This window comes from Phyllostomus discolor (assembly GCF_004126475.2).
Source record: "Phyllostomus discolor isolate MPI-MPIP mPhyDis1 chromosome 15 unlocalized genomic scaffold, mPhyDis1.pri.v3 mPhyDis1_scaffold_37, whole genome shotgun sequence".
NCBI lineage: Eukaryota > Metazoa > Chordata > Mammalia > Chiroptera > Phyllostomidae > Phyllostomus > Phyllostomus discolor.
Window position 1 is genome coordinate 270950 of NW_023397493.1, and position 23284 is coordinate 294233.

At 43.8% G+C, this 23284-nt stretch overlaps 1 gene segment (V, D, J or C); it reads right to left on the reverse strand.

Moving 5' to 3' along the window:
- Nucleotides 1-6430: 6430 nt before the first annotated feature.
- Nucleotides 6431-9619, reverse strand: LOC118498631. The segment is given in 4 exon segments: nt 6431-6509; nt 7267-7318; nt 9022-9342; nt 9447-9619. Coding segments are annotated over 4 exon segments (552 nt in total).
- Nucleotides 9620-23284: the final 13665 nt, after the last annotated feature.

Genomic DNA, 23284 nt, shown 5'->3' on the forward strand with positions numbered 1-23284 from the left:
AGCATCCTGACTATAGGACTGAAAATTACAAACTTCTGAATTTCCATCACCATGTGCAGGTAAAGACAAACTCAGCTTGTCTGCTACAATAGCAGTTCCTCCCCACTAGTCCTGTAACTGCATCTCTCCCTTTCTCACAAACACCCCTTGCCTTCAACCCAGTCACAGCAGAATTAAGGATTCTTCCTTACCCATACAGCCCAATGGGCATTTCTTTGTGTTCTCAGATGAACACTGGTTGCTCTTCACTTGTATTTTTTTAATTTTTCAGTACCATTACAATAATTAAAAGGATATCATGCTGTGAGCAACTACATAGATCTAACTTGAGGACATCATGCTGAGTGAAGTGACCACAGTTGAGAAAATACCAAATGGTTGCTCACAGATTAGGAATTCATGCAGTGCAGAAGCACCAGAAAAATGCAGCTTGGCGGTTGCCTGGTGCTGGTGTGGGACCATGGGGAGCAGCCTTCTCAGGGAAGGAGCACACTGTGACGCAGGTGGTTAGATTCCATAGGTCAGTTGTCCATCACTGCACCTAGGGCTATCAAGAGTCATGTGTATTTGGCTTGTGACAAGAGTAGATCTCATGTAGACTTCTCACCACAACATGAAAGGACAGACTGGACTTCACCTCCATTGTGAGGGCATGATGAGGTACAAGGGCTTCTGTCAGAGTCAGAATTAAGAAACTGCTTTTAAAGGTCCTACCATGACTGGGGATGGCCCTACTGGAACATGGATGGTGAAGAAGAATTTAGTCCAGAAAAGATGTCAACAGTGGGAACAGCTAGACTACATACACAAAGTCACACCGTCCCTCCCCCATACGAGTGCAGCAAATGCATTAAAGACAGGTGTGTTCAAGAGCACACACTCCATGGTGCCACCTCCTGGCCACAGGATCCCCTTTCCAGAGGAGAAGAGTTCAGTGTCCTTCATTCAGGACCAAGCTGCTGGCTGCGTAGTTTGAGGTCAAAAAAGCTGCCGCCAAATGATTGGACTCCCTCTGTCCAATCAACCCCACTCCTGGCATGGTGGCCATATCCTTGGCACAGCACCCCTGGGACTCGGGTTTGCTGATGGCCTTACCTGTACTTGTATTGCAGGGTTCACCCACCCGGACAGATGGCCATGGAGTCACTAGCTGCCATGTATTGACATCTGAGCACTCAGCTCCTTACTGAGTGTGGAGTGCAGCCATCTTTGTCCCCATTGGCAGGTGAATAACCTGCCTCAGAGTTCTTTCAGAAAAAGAGCTGGAAATCATCCATGAAGTAAAGTTCCAGATCAATCCCCATGAAGATGATGCCATTTCCCCCAGCGTGTGGAAATGCTGGAGGCCTGGGTGTGGTGAGAGGCCTTGCAGGTGATGGGAATCAGAGGAGTGTCAGCTGCCCAGGAATCCTGTGCCTGTGGGAGAACTAAAGATGGAGGCACTTGGAGGAAACAGATGTTGTCAGAACAGCATCATAACTGGTCATGCACAATGTGCATTCACAGGAGTCTGGAGGTGTTTGTTTCCCTGTGTGGAGCCCTTCATGTATCAGGACCTGCTGAGAACCAGGGAACCATCAGTCCTCACATAGTGCAGCCTCCCACCTTGGAACAAAGAGAAAGTGATGGAAAACCCAGCCAAGCACTGTCATCTGCAGTGGCCCTGTGAGCACCAGCACATACCACTTTGTAGTCTCTGAGCCTGGATACCTCCACACTGAGAGATCATTGGGAATCACCTGCATTGATGTCTGTATTAGCTGAGCATCATTGTCACTGCTGATTAGAATTATATCCATGGATGTTCCCTAGTTTCCTTACTTTAAAATTATAAGGGCATATGGGTTTTTAATAGATGCTTATTCAAATAAAGAAGCTTACATATCTGTACGTATATGTGCATGAAAAAAGAATTTGTTCTTTTAGCCAAAGTGCTCCGAGAGGTATGTGAAGGACTCAGTTTAAATATAATTTCACAAGAAACGGTGATTCACTTTGTCAAGAAAGAATAACAGGACATAGAGGGACTTGGTGAAGGAGAGATCTGCAGTCATGGTGATATGCCATCTGCAAGTGGATACTGTCACCTCCTTATGCATTGTCTGCAGTGAGACTATGACTAAATAGATTCACAGATAAGAGAGCAGAAGGTGAAAGGGTTGGAGGTAAGAGTTTTGAGAGGAAAATCCTGCTCCCACAGAAAGTGCCCTACTAATTGCCAAAGTACACAACTCCCCATAGAGGAATTCACTATTTTTGGTAGAAACTGAGTAACCCCTGGCGTCCTGAGTGACCCTACAGCCCAGCCCAGCCCAGCCCTTTTGTCCCCCCCCAAGGCAGTTTGAGTCTGAGCTCATGCTGACTTCCCCTCACTGTGTGTCTCACACAGTTATACACAACTTGATTCTCAGGCTGCCCAGTGTTAAATAAGCTCGGGTATTGGAGGTGTACCTAATGATGCTGAGTCAAGATTTCAGCATTGGTTTTGACTTTGTGCTTCCACCACTATTTATAGCACCGACCCACTGCACACCCTTCCCTGGAGCTGTGCCATTCCACTGCACAGAGTATCTCATTAAAGAGAATACAGAGATGCCAGAGAGGTTCTGTGAGGGCTTCACCAGACCTGGAGCCAGACTCCTGCAGCTGAACCTGAGACAGGACACCAGGGACAAGGGCCATCAGCCTCTGTCAGTAGCATTCAATTACCACCTTCCCTTAAAATCCTGTGTGTCATCTGAGACACTGACCCTGGCAGACTCTCATTGGTCACAGGAGGAGACCCAGCAGTCTCATCTTCTTCTAGATTACAACTCTGCTTTCCCAAGAGACTTCAGCTATGAGTGAGGAGAGACCTGGGAACACCCACAGTCCAGAGGAAGATTAACCCTGGAACTTGGAGAGAAATTTGCACGTGAGGCAACCTTTCTCATACCAGTGAGGTGAGATGAGGTCAGGTACCTGATTGTTCTTTGACCTCAGTGGGGACACCTCTTTTCTTGAACTCACTCACCATGTGTACCATAGACAGACGACTCCCTCTGATATGAGACACACTGGAATATGATCAAAGGACAGCCTCACCTTTCTGAGCATAAGAAGAAATGTTGGACTAGTTAAATAGGGGGCATTTATAAATTCTCATGCATCTTTCAAACAGATTCGAATGGGATTACCATTCATCCATATAGTTTATGTAATCCAACACTTATAGATGTGTATCATTACCATTTTTTTTTACTTTAAAATATTTTATTGATTTAATTTTAGAGAGGGTAAGGGAGAGAGAAAGAAAGAGAAACACCAATGTGTGGTTACCTCTGGAGCACCCCCACACTGGGGTCCTGACTCACAACACAGGCAAGTACCCTGACTGGGAATCAAACCACTGACCCCTTGGTTTCCAGTCCAGGAAACAGTCCACTGATCCACACCAGCCAGTGGCCAAAGTTGTATAATAGTAATTTGAAATGAAAATAATGTCTACTATGGTGTAAAAATTAAAAAAGGAAATCAAGCCATTTTCAATATTGCATTTTCTTTATCTTTGGAACTAATTTTATCTGAGATACTTGAACAAAGGCAAGGGACACTCATGCCTTTTTTTAGAAGATTTTGATTGTGTCCACAGTTTCCTTTGCAATACCTTTCCTTTTGCATACCCATGTCATATTACAAAGACCCTAAACTAATGACATAAGAAATAGTCACATTTTTACATGGATAAATGATTAGAAATAACAATAGAAATTATGCTTGGGGACAATGGTGAATTGTTTCTTTTGAAAATTTATAGCAATGGCTTAATTGATCTGTTTCCTCAGTATAAAGTTTTCAGAGATATGGATGTGCAGAGACAGGTTAATGAGGAGAATTTGCACAACAATTTGTGCACAAGAAAGGGAACTTCAACCCTGACATTAAACCCTCTCTCCCAGGCTCCCTGTGTCCCTTTTCTGTGGTAGGAGGGTTCTGGGCTCTCCCATACAGCACATATCATTCTAAATGTGGAGTAAACACTTTCTTCCATCAGACTTGGGATTTGGAAGGATATTCTTTATGTTTGACTTTTATTCCCTTAATGGACTATTTCAAGGGAGTAATGGACTTAGCTTATAGATGATAATTTTAAATATTTTCTCTAATGAACCTTGTCTTGGTTCATTTAAAAAAAAACACACGACCTTAAAGCATGCTTACTAGCATTTTTCATTTTTTCAGATGGGCCTCAAACTCCCTTGGACAATGATCCTTCTGAATTGTGTTAATGTCCACACCTTCAAGAACATCAGGGGTGTGCTTATGAGATGGTCCTGGAATGACCATGAACTTATGGATCTTACCTCCAGTGAAACCTGGACCTGGCTCCATGCTGATGTGGTAAGTAATACAAGGATTCATGAATGATATCCACTTCTAACGCTTCTTTCCTGCTACATGTGTTTAGGAGCCTCCTATGACCTTCAACCTGGAGAATATTTGTGTGTAAGAAAGTACCAGAAAAAATTGTCCTTGAACATCACTCAGGGAAATCCATGCTGTACATTTTACAACACATATGGCAGTAAATATACAGGGGGTCAGCCTTGGTGGTCATGGTACACTACAACCCTAATCCATCCTGGAGGCTGTAACAAAGCACTGTGGAGTGGGCCATTGACCAGCAACAGACATTTGATTCTTAAAGATCTAGAGGTGGGAAATCCAATAATAGATGATGGCAGATTTGATGTCTGGTAAGAACCCAGTTCCTAAACAACTGTTTTCTTGCTATTATGTAAGAGGGTGGATGGGACAAGGCAGCTTCCTTTGTCCTCTGTTATAAAGACTGTGATTCCATTCATGACAGATCCACCTTAGGAAGGACACTCGCCCCAAGGCCGAGCTTTTGAGTGGCACAAACACCAGCTCATAACAATAACAAATGGATCAAATCACAATTCCACCCAGATGGAAGGCTACTCCCATGGAGTAGAGCTCCCCAAGTGGAGAATCCTCATAATGGTGTGGAAAGTTCTCACCTTTGGGAGCAGAACGGGGACCCAAGTCCTTCAGAATAAACTGAGGGCCTTGTAGACAGCTTTGACCCTAGACTTTGAAATATTGTGTCATATAATTTATTATTAGTTCCCCTTATTTCTTAAAAATAGCCAGTATTGTCATTTTAAGGACTAAAATTGTTTTCTAACCATAATTTGTAGGTAGACCTGCATTCTCACTCCTGTTTTCTAGGTTTTCAGTGGAACCAGTAGTCAGGCTGTACTTTATGATATTTGATGCTGACATGCTAAAGTTCACCCCTGTCTGTCCTCCTGTGCACACACATTGGGAATCTGAAGTGAAAGTAGGGAATCTGCCTAGTTTGTTGCAGGTGGGGATAGAAACCACACAGACCCCTCCCATGAGCAGGACTCTGCAACCTTGTTACAAACCGACAACAAGAACCTGAATCAGGCTCCTTAGCTGACGTGATGGAACCTTTTCTGAGCTACTGAAAAGTCTACCATGTTCTCAACAGTCTCCTCAATGAATTGAGAAACTTTTATATAATCCCTCTGTGTGTGTAACACCATCACACTAGACATTCATGTCAAGGAATAGCGGGGGTTACCTGTACCTCCGTATCATGACAAGTGTTATTGATGTCATGGACATGGAGTCAACCTCCATCACCACCAGAGTTTTTGTCCTGGGCGTTGGGTTCATATGCCTGTGGTGCTTGATGTCCAGCAAGCATATGCCCTTTTGCACTCTGGTTTGTACTCTGAGCTTGGTGAGGCTGCTACACTCTTGGGTCCTGTAAACCCTCTGGTTGGAGTCGCTGATATAGGTCAGAAGGTTTCATGGTTCACTGATGATTCATTAGTATAGGAGAAAGCACATGTATGAGACTGACTTTGAAGCATATGGAAATTTTTCCCTCTGATGATAACAAGCCTCTGAAATTCAGATACATAGGAGGTCAGCACAGAATCTTGAAAGGAGGGAAACTTCTCCCTTCAAGAAGGAAACTTCTGTACGGAGAGTTAACCCCCCACCTGCCATGAAACAATGCCTTAAACTGAATCTACAGCAGCTCCTAAGCTGATCCCTGAGCTCAATGTGCTCTGAGAGCCCCCTGGGTCCCTGACTTTCTCCACCTGTCCACTCCTGTATCCCACATGGAGGTTTGCATCTGGGCTCACACTGATTTCCCCTCACTGTGTCACTTGCACAGTAATACAGTGACATGTCTTTGGCACATATTCTGTTCATTTTCAGGTAGAGCTCATTCTTGGCATTGTCTCTGGACATGGTAAATTGGTCCTTCACAGAGTTGGCATAGTGCATTCCACCACTAACACTCATGCACGAGACTCACTCCATCCCCTTCCCTGGAGCCTGCCCGAACCAGCTCATACCATGGCTACTGACAGTGAATCCAGAGGCTTCACAGGCGAGTCTCAGAGGTTCCCCAGGCTGCACCAAGCTTCCACCAGACTCCACCAGCTGCACCTTTCACTGGACACCTGCGAACAAAAAGGTGTCAGGTCAGGAAACTGTCACCTGTCCATTGTCTCTATCAGTCATATCCACTCACATACTCAGCGTCTCTCGTTTTCCACAAACGGCCTTTTAAAATTGCAACAAGGAAAACCCAGCTGATCCCAGACTCCATGGTGAGAGGCCTGTGTTCTGTGCTGAGTAGGGACTGGAAACACCTGAAAATCCTGGGCTCAGACCTACCCCAAGGCTACAGGCCAAGGGTGGGCTGCTTTTCATGAGCAGAGGGGCCTTATTTGCCTGTCCTCCTACTATATAGTTGGCTCTTGGGCTGGAAAGTGACATGAAGGACATGGACCCGGAGTGTCCCTTTTCCAAGTGTCATACCTGCTGAGAATTACTCCCCACATTTGAATTTATAATGTCTCCAGTTTCCCAACAGCTCCAGATGATGGGTACACAAGCCAGTAATGTAAGTGGATTTATGTGTATAGAATGTCAGATTTTGCAAGATGAAAGAATTCTTCAACCTGTTCTATATACACTTAACATCACTGAAGTGTACACTTCAGAGAGCTAAGATGGTATATTTGTATTTCCTGCCACAATTGACAATTGATATATATATATATATTTAGTTTTCAAACTTTTATGTTGTTTCCATTATGTCTAGTTTGTGAGACCTGGCTCAGCTCTGTCACAGGTTAGCCCCATTTTCCACTCCACCAACACCCTGCATTTATACTGCAGTGTGGTGAGGCTTCTGTTTCTGTCCTCATTTACCTGTTCTCCTTTGCTGAGAGGAGCAGGGACTGCAGCAGAGAGGGAGAGACACCTGGGGCCACAGACAGAGCATGGGCTTCTCCTACATTTTACCCCCTGTAAACTCCTCCTGGACATTTCTTCCCAACGTTTCTTCTATTCATGTGACATTTATTTAGTTATTCACTTTCCTAACTGTATATAGGGCATTAGGAAACATGGAGTCATAGGTTAAAATGCAAGTTCAGCATGCTGAACTGTGCTTTTGGATGTACATAAGTTATATTTTTGAACTGTGACACAGGAGTTGGTGGTGATGTTTCATCGCCTAAGACCTGGTGATTAAAGGGGAGTTGGTATAACGTTTTGAATAGGCTCCTAAAAACATTGGGGCAGTAACCGCAAAATTGTTCATAATTATACTTTTACAATTATAGATTCACTTATGTATTCTCAGTATTGCATCAATTCTGAAAACATAGTTTTATTTATAATGACTATTACTGTAGGAGGAACATATAAATGCTAATTAAGGTCATTTTTTTAGTACATGCCGTAGCAACCATGGGAGGAGAAGCCTTTCCCCAAGGCACTTTGTGGACTGGATGTGTACATGCAGAAAACACCCTGACACGTTACAGAGGAAAGGGTGTGCAATGGCATAAGCAGATCTGTATCACAGCTCATGTGTGAATGCCCATCTGTTTCAAAAATGAGTTTGTGACTGTGTGATGGGGTGTCCATGTGACCACATGAAACAGCATGTGTGGTGGTATGTATGACAGTGTATGTGGCTATGTGACTGTGTGTGAATGTGACTGTGTGTGACAGTGTGAGACTGAATGGCTGTGACACTGTGTGTGACACTGTGAGACTGGGTTTGGCTGTGTGGCTCTCTGGCTTTTTTTCTATGTGTGTGATTGTGTCCATGGCTGTTTGTGTGTCTCACAGTGTGTCTGTGTGTGTGAAACTTGGGCTGTGTAGTAACATCACATGTGATTATGTTTGTGTGAGATGGTATGTGAATTTTTGTGTGAATGTGTTTTGATGTGTTCGGATTGTGTGGGACAGTTTGGCTGTACACATGGCTTTGTGATGACTGTGTGTGACTGTGTGTGTCCTGTTCAAGTACTAAGAGGACAGGATGGATGCCCGTCAGTCTCTGGTAGCAGATATATCCACTCTGTGCTCACATTATTGCAGAGTGAAGAATTTACTATTAAATGTACTTAAAATTGCAATGACATCATCTGTTTCTTTCTACAACTTTTGATTAAATGTGTGCCTTGTCTGATCATCGAGACTACAGACAGGACCTGTTGAACATCAGACCCTGGGAATCAGGGGCCCCCTGAACTGCTCCTGGGACCCACTGTAGTTAGCCCTTCCTGAGAAATGCATGTGCCTGTTCCACTCCAGCCCCAACTCTGGAGCTGCTGGATCAAGTTCTAGCAGGAACCACTGGTTGTGCCAGAGAATCCAGAGACAGTAAAGATGAGAGAGAGAGTCTGTGGCATCTTCACCATCTCTGAGAATGTTGTCTTTCTTCAATCCATATTTTTTCTAACTCTGAGACTTCGGAAGTGAGTGCAGAGTCAGAAATACAGAGAAGCTCTCTGTATGAAACTGTGTCAGGGAGATGAAACCAGACAGAAAACTAGCCCAAACCTCCACCTCCACCTGCTTCTGGGTGTTTCCTTATATTCAGGAACCCAGAGCGCCCCCTGGTGGTTTGGGCCCTCCTGCAGGGAGGTTTGTGTCTGGGCTCACACTGACTTTCTGTCATTGTGTCTGTAGTGCAATAATACACGGCTGTGTCTTTAGCTCTCAGGCTGTTTGTTCGCAGATACAATGTGTTCTTGGCATTGTCTCTGGAGATGGTGAATCGGCCTTTCACAGAGTCTGCACAGTATTTCTGACTTTCGTCATAGCATACAGCTGCCACCCAATCCAGCCCCTTCCTCGGGGGCTGGTGGACCCAGTGCATATGGGCACCACTGAAGGAGAATCCAGAGGCTGCACAGGAGAGTCTCAGAGACCCCCCAGGCTTCACCAAGCCTCCCCCAGACTCCACCAGCTGCACATCACACTGGACACCTGCAAACACAAAGTCATTTTTGTATGGAAACCGTCACATTTCCATCCTTCCTCTCAGTCTTATCAACTCACATACTCAGTGTCTTTTGTTCTCCATAAATTACCTCTTAAAATAGCAACAAGGAAAACCCAGCTGAGCCCAAACTCTATGGTGAGAGGTCTGTGCTCTGCCCTGAGCAGGAGCTGGGAACACCTGGGAATCATGAGCTGGGCTCCTGTCCCAGAGCTGCAGGGTCAGGGCTGGGCTGCTTTTCATGAGCAGAGGGGTCCTATTTGCATGACCTGCTGCTATATAGTGTGCTGTGTGGTTGGATGGTGACATGGAGGACACAGTCCCAGACTGTGACCTGTTCAAGGAAGTAGGCCTGTTAAGAATTACTCCCTTGCCTTGGCCAGTTGGCTCAGTTGGTTATAGTGATCTCCTATAACTGAAAGGATATGGGTTCAATCCCAGGTCCTCATGTGGCCTGGAAGACACCAATCTCTCTCTCTCTCTCTCTCCCTCTCTCTCTCTCTCTCTCTCTCTCTCTCTCTCTCTCTCTCTCTCTCTCTCTCTCTCTCTCTCTCCCTCCCCCTCCCTCCCTTCCCTCTCTAAAAGTGAATAAATAAAAAATATTTAAAAAAATTAAAAAAAAAGAAAAGAAAAATAAAAGAATTATTCACTTCAGTTGGTCCTGTGTGTTCCCCAGTGACCCAACTGATCAAGGGGACTGGTGCATGACTTAGGAGAACAGATTTGAGTAAATTGTCATAAAAAAGAGAGGCATTTATAATGAGAGATGCCTTTCAAAGTCACCAGTAATGGATATATCAAGATAGACCAAACCTCACAATGAGAGGAAGAATAAAAATGGAGGAGGTTCACGTTCAGGGGACACAAAGTACATTCTGACACCACATTCTATAAAAAGTGGCCAGAGAATGCACTAAGCACATAGTGTGACCCTAGAGCACAAGGATCCAGTGTTGGAGGAGGTGGAGCATCTGTGTGGATCATTGGAGACAGATGAGTGAACTCTACTGAGAGGCAGACAGTGCCCCCGGGCCATGTCCCTTCAGTGGATTTTGGTGCTGAATGTGCAGCACTCTCACTGCCTCATTTTAGTGTTAGTCTCCAGACTCTGTGGCTCAAACCCTGGGGGCACAGGAAAAACTCACTCAGGACTAGATGTGCTTAGGTGAAGGTGAAGGTACAGATTGTCATATAAGTATGTTTAAATTATAGACATTTCATGATGCATAACTTTGATCTAGTGTTTAATGTGATATAACACAGGATAAATAAATGGTAATATGAAGAACACCATTGTCTTTGGTTACAGAATAAATACTTTTTAACATGGCCTCCCCTTCCTGGGGCTGCTGGGTATACCTTTATGTAAAATGGTCAGCAATGGCAGTTCATTCTTGTTTCCACCATGAGCATCTGTGGCTCTGTGGACATGTCACATAGTACTAATCAGAACAGCAAGAAACATGTTTGCCCCAGATTCATTTGAAGTCAGTTTCAGAGGCTTCATCTCCAACCTCTTCCATCTCTTTTCATGTCTGAACATGGCACTTGTGCATGCTGTCACCTCCTCCAAATAAGATGGGTGTCACCTGGGCATGAAGTGACATGCTGTGTGGATCAGTGTGCAGAACAGGGAAGATATCCTTCCAGGTACATGGACAGTGGGATTAACCAAGATTGTAGACAGCACTCCAAAATTCTTCTTCTTTATGGTGTAATTTTCTTCCTCATGTGACAAGTTAAAGTTTTCATATGTCATTTTCCTCAGAAATACTCTCACATAGTAATCTAGTAAGTGATATATTGAATTGGTCACAAACTGTGTTTTGTTTTTCTGTGCATGGTCTAGAAGCACTTAATTGTTTTAAACTTCATTTGAAACAATTCTGTTACATTGTCTCATGACAGCTAGCATATATGTGTGTATTGAAAAATACATTATCCAAATTGGTGAATTTCTGTGTAGCCATTTAATATTGAAGGTGTGGTAATATGGACTTGTTTCAGTATATTATGCTTTATTATTTCAAAGAAGTTTAAACCACAACTAAAACACAACAATTATTATGCAGTATATGGAGAAGGTTCTGTGACTGATTGTGTCAAAACTGGTTTGCAAGGGTTTATGTTGGAGATTTGTCACAGGACAGTGCCTCATGGTTGTGTAGAGAAATGAAGTCCGTAGTGATGCAACTGAGACATAAACTGAGAAAAAATCAGTAGTATCCCAGGTGGGAAACAGACAACCTCCACAATGTATCCAAATCAGTAATGTTATTGGTGAAAGTTTAAAAAAGTGTGTCCTTTATTTTAGAGGTTAAACCATACAGAATTGTTAGTCAATCCAGTAGAACATAAAATGGGATCGAAAGGGGAAAAGGAAGAGAATTATCCCCAGTTCCATGGAAACTAAGGCAAGGGTGTTGGACAGAGTGCAACAGGCAGGAGGCATAGTTGATTGTCAGGATGATGCTCACACGTGTCATCTTTGTTGGGGAAATTCTGAACTTCCTGTAGGTGTATTAGAGACTCTCACTGAGAACCTCATCCTACTTTTATGTGTCTGTTGTTCATACCTCAGCAAACAAACTGGGGGCAGCTAACCAGGATTTACTGTTATAATCTGACTTGCTGACCGATATTTCTTGTTCCTGCCAGGCATTTCAACTAAGTGTGTATGAACTTCCATGCCCCCTTGGTGTGTGTGCTCATCATCAGCCTGAATATCCACACCAAGCTGCCCTAGGTCCCTCTGCTGTATGTGGTGTCACCTACTCTTTTTTTCTGTGAGCATGAGGGAAAGTAAGTGATTGTTGTCACTGGGAGTCCTTGTTCTCTAATATTGGGTTCGTTCACTCTGGTGCTCACTGCCCAGCATGCATGTGCCCTGCAGCTGGCCATCTTGGACACTGAGCTATGTGGGGTGGGGCTGCACTGCTGGGTGTAGGAGAAGCTCTCGGTAGATTCAATCGATGTGGGACAAATGGTTTCATGATTCACTGGAATTAGGCACAAGATGGTAAAAGACTCTGTTTTTGTTTTTGTTTTTTTCCTGAGAATGTCAGCTATATTGAAAACAAGATTAAAAAATATTTCTAGACAGAGGAGAAGGGAGGTGGAAAGAGAAGGAGAGAAACAACAATCTGTGCTTGCCTCATAAGTGCCCCCACAGGGGACTTGGCCTGCCACCCTGGCATGTGGCCTGAGTAGGAATGGAACCTGTGACCCTTCGTGTCAAAGGCCAACACTTCATCCACTGAGCCACACCAGCCAGGGCAGTCTTGAGAATAAGTTTGAATTTCACAGATTACAGATGTGATTGCAGAACCAGATCTCCAGGGAGTTTCCCTGAGAGAAATTGTTACTGGAAGAGGGAACCCAATGGGTTACCATTCCAAATCCAATTGTTCAACTGCACCTGCTCTTGTGGTGGTCCTTGTGTTCAGGGACCCTGAGTGGCCCCTGATGGTAACAGCCCTTCCTGCAGGGAAGTTTGTGTCTGGGGCCACAATGACTTCCCCTCACTGTCTGGCAAAGTAATATACAGTCATGTCTTTGACTCAGGCTACCTAGCTCCATGCTGGCTGTGCTCATGGACTTCTCTGTGGTCACATGGCTCTGCCCTGGAAATTCTGCATGAAGTCCATGGCACTATGGTTAAGGTTAACACTCCCCATCCATTCAAGCCCTTGTCCTGGGGCCTGTCACACTCACTGTACCCTGTATCTTGAGAAGGTCATCTAGATGTCTTGCAGGAGACCTTCACTGAGGCTCAAGGTTTCCTCACCTCAAACACAGACTGCTACTGATACACCTAGGTGTGAACATCTGTTGAGAGGAGACAGGAATGGGTAGAAGTCCTATTTGACTATCTCAGATACCCTCCTAAACTTAGGGACTGTGGATTCCCTTACCTAGGGCAAATGGCACCAGGAAGAGGGCTCTCCAGCTCCAGTCCACTGTGAGGGGTGTGCCACCTGGACTCCTTTAGAGGATGGTGTAGACTTGGGGTACAGACAGTCCTATATTTAACCTAGTCCACCTCTTCCCTTTTGCATATTCATGAGGCAGAGAGTTTCATAACTGAAAATTTGACCTCCCCTGAGAGAAAGTAGGGGGCACAGGGGCCATGATCTGAGGGAGTCTGAATGCTCAGGTTTTAATCCGTGATGTAAGATTTGTGCAGTCTGCAAGGTCCCTGAGCTCTATGCTCACATAACTCCTCCTACTGTGGAACAAGAACCCACTCTGGATCCTCTTTGTGAACCCAGCTATGAACACAAAGACCACCTGGGCTAGTTTTGGGCTTCAATATCAAAATGTATTACTTCAGTTTCAGTGTGTTTCCACAATGCTGCACCTAGTGACTTAATAAAAACACCACTGTCCGTAGCTCCTTACAATTCACATATAAAGATCCTCTGCTGCCCTGGCTGGTGTGGCTCCACTGAGCACAGGCCTGTGAAAGAAACAGCTACTGGTTTGATTGCCTGCCATGGCACATGCCTGGGTTGGGGGGTTCCACAATTGGGGGTGTACAAGAGGCAAACACTCATTGATATTTACCATTCACTCTTTCCCCTTCCCTTCCCCTTTTTCTAAAAATAAATTTGAAAATTACAAAAAGATATTCTAGGAATACCCCCATTGATTGTTTTATTTATTTATTTATTTATTTATTTATTTATTTATTTATTTATTTATTTATTGTCTTACTGACTTTGGCAAATGGTCTGACAAAACATGGCATTTACAGTCACCTCATGCACAACTCTTATTTCCGATATTGTGAATTAAAGATGAAGACCCAGACCCTAAGAGAAAACTCTGCTTCAGCTCCCTCTTCACCTGCTCCTGGGGCAGCTGCCCTGACCTTGTGGGTACTGTGCACTGCTTGCTGGCCAGCTTGCTCCCTACATGGCAGGGTCCAGCCTGGGCACAAGTTCCATGCTTCTCTCAGTGACTCTAGTCTAGAATTTAAGGCTGCACCCTGACTTCAGGATGTTCCCTCAGGGGCATCCTTTTCTTAGAGATCTCCAGATACAGAGAGCTGGTCTTACTGAACTCCAATGACTCTGCAGGGAGCTCCCAAGTCAGAGCTCTGTGAAGGAACCAGGGGTCCTTTTCCCAGAGCTGCAACACGCACTGACTGAGCCAACAACTCCCAATTGCTGAAGCTGTCAGGGTATTTGAGGTCTCTGATGTCCTCAGTTCCCTATACTTTCAGGTCATATCTGAGTAGCCCTGCATGTGGACCTAATTCCACTGCACTTCTGCTGCTCCATAAATCTCTCTCTCTCTCTCTCTCTCTCTCTCTCTCTCTCTCTCTCTCTCTCTCTCTCTCTCACACACACACACACACACACACACACAGAGTAATGATTAAGATGACAATAAACTAGAGTTTTCTCTTCTCCCCTGTTCCTAGGAAACGGAAAAAGCACCTCACTGACTCTAACAAAGTGAGTGACCTGATTTGACAACAGAACAAAAGCAAACATGACCAACATGCAGACTGGAGAATGCCCACCTTTGTGTCTATGTTTCCCAACACATAGCACGTGAAGGATCAATGGTGAGAAGGGTCCTGGCTGGTCCTCTGGAGAGTGACACCCAGAGGACGCTTGTCCAGTCAGTGTAGCCAAAAGTAACCCAACATGTGTGGGATCACCCTGTACAGCTCACAGGTCTGCATTCTCAGAGATCACAGCCAGGAGCGCTGACAGCAGGACCATGGGAGACATTGGATGGATATCGCCACATGAGAAGAAGCAGGTGCTGATGGAGGAAAGGGGGACCCAGAATACAGGACCTGGCTAGTTAGAATCCATGTGGTAGAGAGACTGGCTTATTTGCCAATATGCTCCCTGGTATCCTGAGCACCACATGCAGTTGAACCTTTTTGTGTTTCCACAGAAACTTCTGTGCCTGGGCTCATGATGGCTTTATTTCTCTGAGGCTCTCACACAGTACTGCAAGTATGTGCCTATCTGCAGATTGACAATATTCTGAATCATCCTTCAGGTGGTGCATCTGCCTGTCACACATGGAGCATAACGTGTCATCTGACTTTAAATTCCTCCTCATAAGTTCCACCCACGGAAGTGTTTTGTGGTTGTTGTTATGGTGGTGGTGGTTATAGCTGAGCCAGTAACATTCAGTTTGTACAAGTCAGGTAATGTAAATATAGACTATTTACAAAAGGATCTCAGAGGCTCTGAGAGACTGGATTAGATGCAAGGGCACAGCCCAGACATGGGTGTCTTTCTGTCTAAGACTAAAGCTCCATCAGAGGTGTGAGAATGAAGCTGGCCCAGGTCCACCACCACACACATTGCTGTTCTGTAAGCATGAGGGTGGGATGCAACTGGATGAGCATAAGAAGAGAGATATTCTCCACAAAAGACGGTAGGTTCTGAACCCATTCCAAGGAGGGAACATCATCAAGGAGTCGATGTAATAATGGAATTTTCCAGAGCCAATGACAGAAACCAACTTCCACAATGGTCTCAATGGCAAAGTTTCCAGTTGCAGCACTGACCAATTCACAGAGGCATCCACAGTTAGCATCTATGAGAGGAAATAAGCTTCTGTATTAGGTGTGTTTATTAATTGTGAGTAGGAAAATTTGACACATAACATTATATAGTAGGACACCTGTAGCTACTGTCCTTTCTAGCAGGTCTGGGTGCACCAGAAACTATGGGGATGACAAAGGACCAGACCCGAGTTCTAATGGGCATACTATCAAGTGGCATCCCAATGCAAGTCAGGTATTAGCATTGTGAAACAATGCATTTAACATTCTAATGACTTGTTAGAAGCTTAAAGGAAAAGGGAGGGGGGCTTTGGGATCAGAAATATAACTGCTGCTGAGTGATGGAAATTAAAGAAAAGGATCAAATGGAGGAAATGGCAACAACACAGACTCAGAAATGAAAAAAAAAATATTTTGAACAGACTCTCGATCAGACCCCTGATCATCAGGAACTCCAGATCAAAGCCCCAGTAGGAAACCCCCTCACCCCTGGCAGGACAGATATTGTAAAAGGACAGAAAACAAAAGTGAAAGAGGTCAGGTGCTGGTGATCATGTGGAGAAAGGGAGCCCTTGCACACTCTGGATGGCAAAATAGCATTGTGCTGCCACATGGGAAAAAAAGCATACTGGTTTCTTCAAAAGGAAAAAAAAAATGAAATCCTACTTCATCGGGCCATGAAGCTTCCAGATGTTCATTCAAGAATAAAAACCAGGAACTGGAAGAGGTACTTGCACTGCCCTGTCCAGAGCCATATTATCCACTGAAGTCAGTGCATGAAATCCACCTCAGTGTCCGTCAGTCAATGGCTGGGTAAACATGGGCTATATGCCCATGTCACAGTATGGCTCCACCTTAAAACCGAGGGAATCCAGTCATAAACCACAACATGGTTGAAACTAGGTGACATTGTGGTTTGTGAAATTAAGTTGTATTAGAAAGGTAAATTTTGAATGCACTGCTTCTTCTATGCATTTAAATTAGAATTGTTTTCCAACTGCATGTGCAGGCACTCAAGGTCTGGGGTGATGAAAGGTGATTACAAGAGACTGAGGGATCAGTGCAGTGTTGGCCATGGTGGAGCCCTGTGCTTACAAGAGAGAATGACTGACAGAGGTACCTGGAGGAGACAGTTGTTGCTGGAAAACATCAGATGTGGTCGTGGATGCTGTGCATTCACAGGAGCCTGGGGTGTTTGCTTCCATGGTGGAGCAGTCCATCCCTCAGGGCACTGCTAGGATCAGGAAATGGTCTGTCTGCACACAGTGAAGCTTCCTACCTGGGAGTGGGAGAGAGGGACAGAGCTTCCAGCCACTATTAATTTAAGATGGCTGTGTGAATGCCAGGAAACACCCCTGTGTAGTCTCTTACACTGGTCATTCCCACACTGAGTAAATAATCACTGAAATCACCTACTTTGATGTCTGTGTTATCACCATAGCCATCATCATCACAGTCATCATCATCAGCAGCAGAAGCAGCAGTCATATCATTATTATCCCCATAGCTCTAACCATCATCATCCTCACCATAACCTTCAGCAGCAGCATCATACCAGCATCACCACAACCATCATCAACACCATCCTCATCCACATCATATGCATCACATAATCATCCTTATCATCACCATATCATCAACATTATTATAATTTCCTTACTTATAATAATTCTTATTATGTTCTGTATATATGGTGGTTGTCCACACACCATGGCCCTTTATCTGAAAACAAAGCTAGTGCCTCCTTTTAGATGGCATTGTGAGATTTAAATCACTATGGTCCCACCTCTAACTTTTCCCAAGGCCTTCCAAAAACCTGATGACCTTGAATAGGGAACATATTTCATCTAAGATGTAGGACCAACACCTCCATCCAATGCCATCATCATCACCACCACCACAGCCACCCCACAATACTCTTCATCATTTGATTACCTGTAACTGTTCTTCTCATGTTCTATACAACTGATGGTTGCTCCCACATAATAACAGTTTATCTTTTTGTGGTTCATTTTTATAGTTGCTAAGATGGATAGGTTGACAGATGTTTTTATTTTACATTTGACTGCTGACAAATAAAGGCTCCTATCATCCTCTTCTCCATCTACCCCACATGGGAAAACAGAGAAGAAAGGCTGGGTCTCCTCTTTAGATGTCACTGAAGGACCTAAACCACAAAGATCCTGTAAGCAGATTTACCTCTTCCCTACCACATTGACAAATTAAAGGCCTGAGACAGTCTCCTTTCCTGATTCTATCAAAGCACTTCTGACTTACTGAGGGACTTTTCCTGTTCTTCTCAGAGATTTAAACTATATGATGCTTAAATGTTCTAGGTCCACTCCATGTGGGTTTATCATAATCCTGGGCATCCACACCAACCTTCTGTGGTTCCTTGTGCTTCTGTGTGATGTCACCTACATTTGGTGCTTGGAGCACAATGCTGAGTGGTCATCACCACTGATGATTTTTCTCCTCTGGCACTAAACTCATATGCCTTTGGTAACACTTGTCCTGCATGCTGGCTGGCTTGGACACTGTGCTGCGTGTCGCTGGGTCTGCACTTAAGTCCAGCAAACTCTCTGGTGAGGTTCCTCTGGGGTGAGTCAGAAGTTTGATGATTCATACAAATCGGGCATAAAGAGTGTCTGAAAGAGATTCTGCACTTTAGCCATGAAAGAGTGTTGTCTCTCCTTGCAAGATATTTTCTAATTCAGAGACTACAGCAGCCAGCAAAGATTGGGAATCCAGAGAGGTTCCCTGAGACAAACTGTACAGGAAAAGGAAATCACACAGGAAATCAGCTCCAACTTGCAACTGTACCTGCTCCTGGGATGGCCCTTGTATTCAGGGACCTGGAGCATCTCCAGGTGGTTGCAGCACTTCCTGCAGATATGTTTGTGTCTGGGTGTCTTCTGACTTCCTGTCACTGTGTCTGATGTACAGTAATACACTTGTCATGTCCTAGCCTTCCAGGAAGGTCATATTCAGGTACAGTGTGTTCTTGCCATTGTCTCTGGAGGTGGTGAATTGGTCCTTCACAGAGTTGGCACAGTATGTGTTTTACTTCCATAAGGATTTATGCCACAAGCCCACTCTAGCCCCTTTTCTAAAGCCTGTTGGACCAAATTAACCAAGTAGCTACTAAAGGTGAATCTAGAGGCCACACAGGAGAGCCTTAGAGACCCCCCAGGCTTCAGCAAGTCTCTCCCAGACTCTACCAGCTGAACCTCACACTGGATGCCTGGAAACACAAAGTAATCCTTGTCAGCAAACTGTCACATTCCCACCATTTATCTCAGTCATGTCAACTCACATTCTCAGCATCTCCAGGTCTCCATAAATCACCTCTTAAAATAGCAACAAGGACAACCCAGCCGAGACAACAGTCCATGGCACTGGGTCCTGACGAGGAACTGGGAACACCTGGAAATCCTGGGCTGGTCTCCTGTCCCAGAGCTGCATGGTTGGGGCTGGGCTTCTTTTCATGAGCAGAGCAGCCTTATTTGCATGTCAACCTGCTATACAAGGAGTTCTGCATTTGGATGATGACCTGAAGGACATGGTCCCAGAGGGTTTCTTATCAAGGGAACATATATGTTAGAAGGTAAGTAAAAACAAAGCAAGAATTACTTTAATCCCTGCTCAATTTGGTTCAGTTGGTTTGAGCTTCATCCTATACCCAGAAGTTTGTGTGGTCAACTCCATGTCCAAGCAGCTAAGATTGCAAGTCTGAGCATGAACAGAAGTCAAGCAATCAATATTAATCTCACCACCCAACTCTTTACTTTGTCTGAAAGAGGTGAAAATGCATCCCTAGGTCAGGATAAGAAACGGTGTGTGTGTGTGTGTGTGTGTGTGTGTGTGTGCAGTAAACTTGGTTCTGTGACTGATCCAGGGACCCAACTGCTCCAGTAGATTTTCACATGACTTCGGAGAGAAAATAGTCATAAACTGAGAAGGATTTAAAATGAGAGATGCTATTGAAAGTCACTAGTAATGAACAAAATAACAGGGATCAAACCTCATGAGTAGAGGAACATTTAAATTCAGGAGATTCATGTTCAAGTGATAGGAAGTTCCATCGGACCCTTTCTCCTCTACAAAGTGATAGGAGCATCAACTAAGATCCGAGTGTGACCCTAGAGCACATGGGCCCAGTGCTGGAGGAGGTGGAGCGTCGGTGTGGATCCCTGGGGGACAGGAGTGTGAACTCTACAGTGAAGCTTACTGAGTTCCTGTGTTATGTTCCTTCAGTAGGTTTTGGTGCTGAATGTGCAGCAGCTTGACTACCTCACTTTTGTTTTTCTGTCCCAGGCTCTCCATTAAATTAAGGTTCACACATTAGGAAAGCTGAAGAAACTCGGTCATGAGTAGATCTGCTTAGTTGAAGACATAGGTAGAGATTGTCAAGTAAGTGTGTAAAAATTATAGATACTTAATTATGGGAACCCTTGAGACCAATCACTAGTACAAAATAATATAAAATAAATAACATTGTGTTGATATGATGAACATCATTTGTCTTCATCCATTGATTACAGAGTGAATAAATCATTTAATTAACCTCCCCTTCCTGGAGCTGGTGGACATAACTTTCTATAAACCTGATCAGTTGTGGTGGTTCAGCCTTATTTTCACCATCAGAATGGGTGGCTCTGAGAATATGTGATGTACTTCTAATCAGGAATGCAAGAAGTGGGTTCATCCCATGTTCATCACAGGTAAATTTCAGAAGTGTTTTCTCTTCCCAGGTTCCTCCATAGTGTGTCTGTACATGCACCTCAGTCATGGTGTTATATCACCCACACGAGATGGATGTCACCTGGGCATGGAGTGCCATGCCACGTGGATCAGTGCACAGAACTGGGAAGATATCTTCCCAGGTGCATGGATGGTGGGATTAAGCAAGCCTGGCACCAACACTTCCAGGGCTCTTGTTCTTTATGTGGTCATTCCCATCGTCATGTATCAAGGTCAAGTCGTGTTATGTTACTTTCCTTAGAAATAGCCTCACATAGTCATCTAGTTATTGATGTGTTGGGCTTGTCAAATAGTTCATCTGGTTTTCCAGTAAGAGGGCTCCAGTAGCTCTCAGTTGTCTTTAATGTCAAGTGAAACGATGTTGTTAGAATGTATGGTGACAGATCTCATATCACCATGCATTTAAATTTTATCAAAGTTGGTGAGTTTTGTGTAGTCATTTTTATGTTGAAGATAGAAGAAAATACACATTTTCATCAAATAATATATAGTTTCAAGAAAGATAAAAATGCAGCAGAGACACAAAAAGGCATTTCTGCAGTGTAAGGAACTCATACGCAGTGGATTTCTGCAGTGGTGTAACTGATGAAATGTGTCAAATGTCGTTTGTGAAGTTCTGTAGTGGAAATTTCTCACTGAAGGTAGGTCCACAGTTGGGTACACCAGTTGATGTGAACAGCAATTAAATCAACACATTAATTGAGAACAATCAACATTATACCGCAGAGGAGATAGCCAAAATACTAAAAATATCCAAATCGATAGTTATTGATGTGTCATTGTAAACTATTTTTATTGATTTTACTATTATTCTTTTCCCAATTTCCCCTCCTTAACATCCCTCTACCTTGACCCCCCAACCCCCCATCACACCTCCTTAGTTCACGTCTATGGGTTGTACACATAAGTTCTTTGAGTCCTCTGTTCCTTCTACCATTTGTATCTCTCCCTATCTATGTTATGCCTACTAGTTATGATTCTTCTTCCCTGTACCTTTCCCCCACCATTCCTCCCTTCCTCCTCACCACTGAAATGCCTCCATGTGATGCCCATTTCTCTGATTCTGCTCCTGTTCTAGTTCTTTGCTTAGTTTTTTTTTTTTTTTTTTCTTTTGGGGGGTTCATTTGTTGATAGTTGTGAGTTTGTTGTCATTTTACTGCTAATATTTTGATCTTCTTTTTCTTAGGTAAGTCCCTTTATCATTTCATATAATTATGGCTTGGTGATAATGAACTTCTTTAACGGTATGCCTTTCCATTCTAAATTATAGCTTTGCTGGATAGAGTAATCTCGGATGTAGGTCCTTGCCTTCCACAACTTCCAATACAACTTCCAGCCCCCTCTTTCCTGCAAAGTTTCTTTTGAAACAACAACAACAACAACAACAACAACAACAACAACAAACAGCTGACAGTCTTATAAGAATTCCTTTATAGGTAACTCTCTCCTTGCCTCTTGCTTCTTTTAGGATTTTCTCTTTATCTTTAATCTTGGATAACTTAATGATGATGTGCCTTGGTGCGTTCCTTCCTGGGTCCAATTTCTTTGGGACTCTCTGGGCTTCCTGGACTTCCTGGAAATCTATTTCCTTTGCCAGATTGGGGAAGTTTTCCTTCATTATTTGTTCAAATAACTTCTCAATTTTTTGCTCTTGTTCTACTCCTTCAGGCACCTCTATAATTTTGATATTGGAAACTTTTTGGTTGCCCCAGAAGTTTGTAAGACACTTTGAACTTTTTTGAATTCTTGTTTCTTCATTTTGTTCTGGTTGGATTTTTTTTTCCAAATCATTATTTTGAGTCCTGGTTTCCATCCTTTAAGTCTTGGTTCCTTGAATATTTTGCATTATTTCATATTGAGTATCTTTTTCTTTTCTTCCATTTGTGAGCAAGATGATCATCATCTGTGAGCATTTTGATTATCAGGGCTTTAAATCTCTCATCATATAACTTGGGTATCTCCTCATCAGTTATTTCTCTTTCTGAGGTTTTGCTCTGTTCTTTATTGGGCCGTGTTTTTTTTTTTTTTTTTTCTGTTGTGGCACACCTGTTAAGTTGTGAGGGGGCAGGGCCTTAGGTATTCACCCAGGCAGGACAACCCTCTTTGCTGTGCTGAGGTGCTGCCTATGGGGGGCAGCAAGAGAGGGAGCAATGCAGCTCCCCTGCTGTCTCCAGCACAACTTCCAAGGGACTCTCCTGTGGGACTGGGAGTTTCTCCCACTGTGGCAACCACCATAGTCCACTGTCAACTCTGAGTCTCAGTTTCTCCTTATGAATGTCCTGCCTGTGCAGCCTGCTGCCTCACAGCGGTTTCTCTCAGCTGGCCCATGTGACCTGCCACCTCACTGGTCTCGTTGTTCTGACTGATTCTTTTCTTTAATTCCTTGGTTGTTGGGGTTCTATGCAGTTTGATTTTTTGGTGCTTCTAGTTGTTTATTGGTTTTAGATTGGTTTTTATCCTACTTTTGTTTATGTGAGGAAATGAAGGCATTCTCCCTATGACTCCATCTTGGCCTGAACTCTGATGTGTCTTTTATTCTACAGAAAATGTGTCTTTAATTTTACAGCAAAAAAAAAAAAAAAAACAAAAAACAAAAAAAAACTAAATGGGATTTTTACCAACCCACT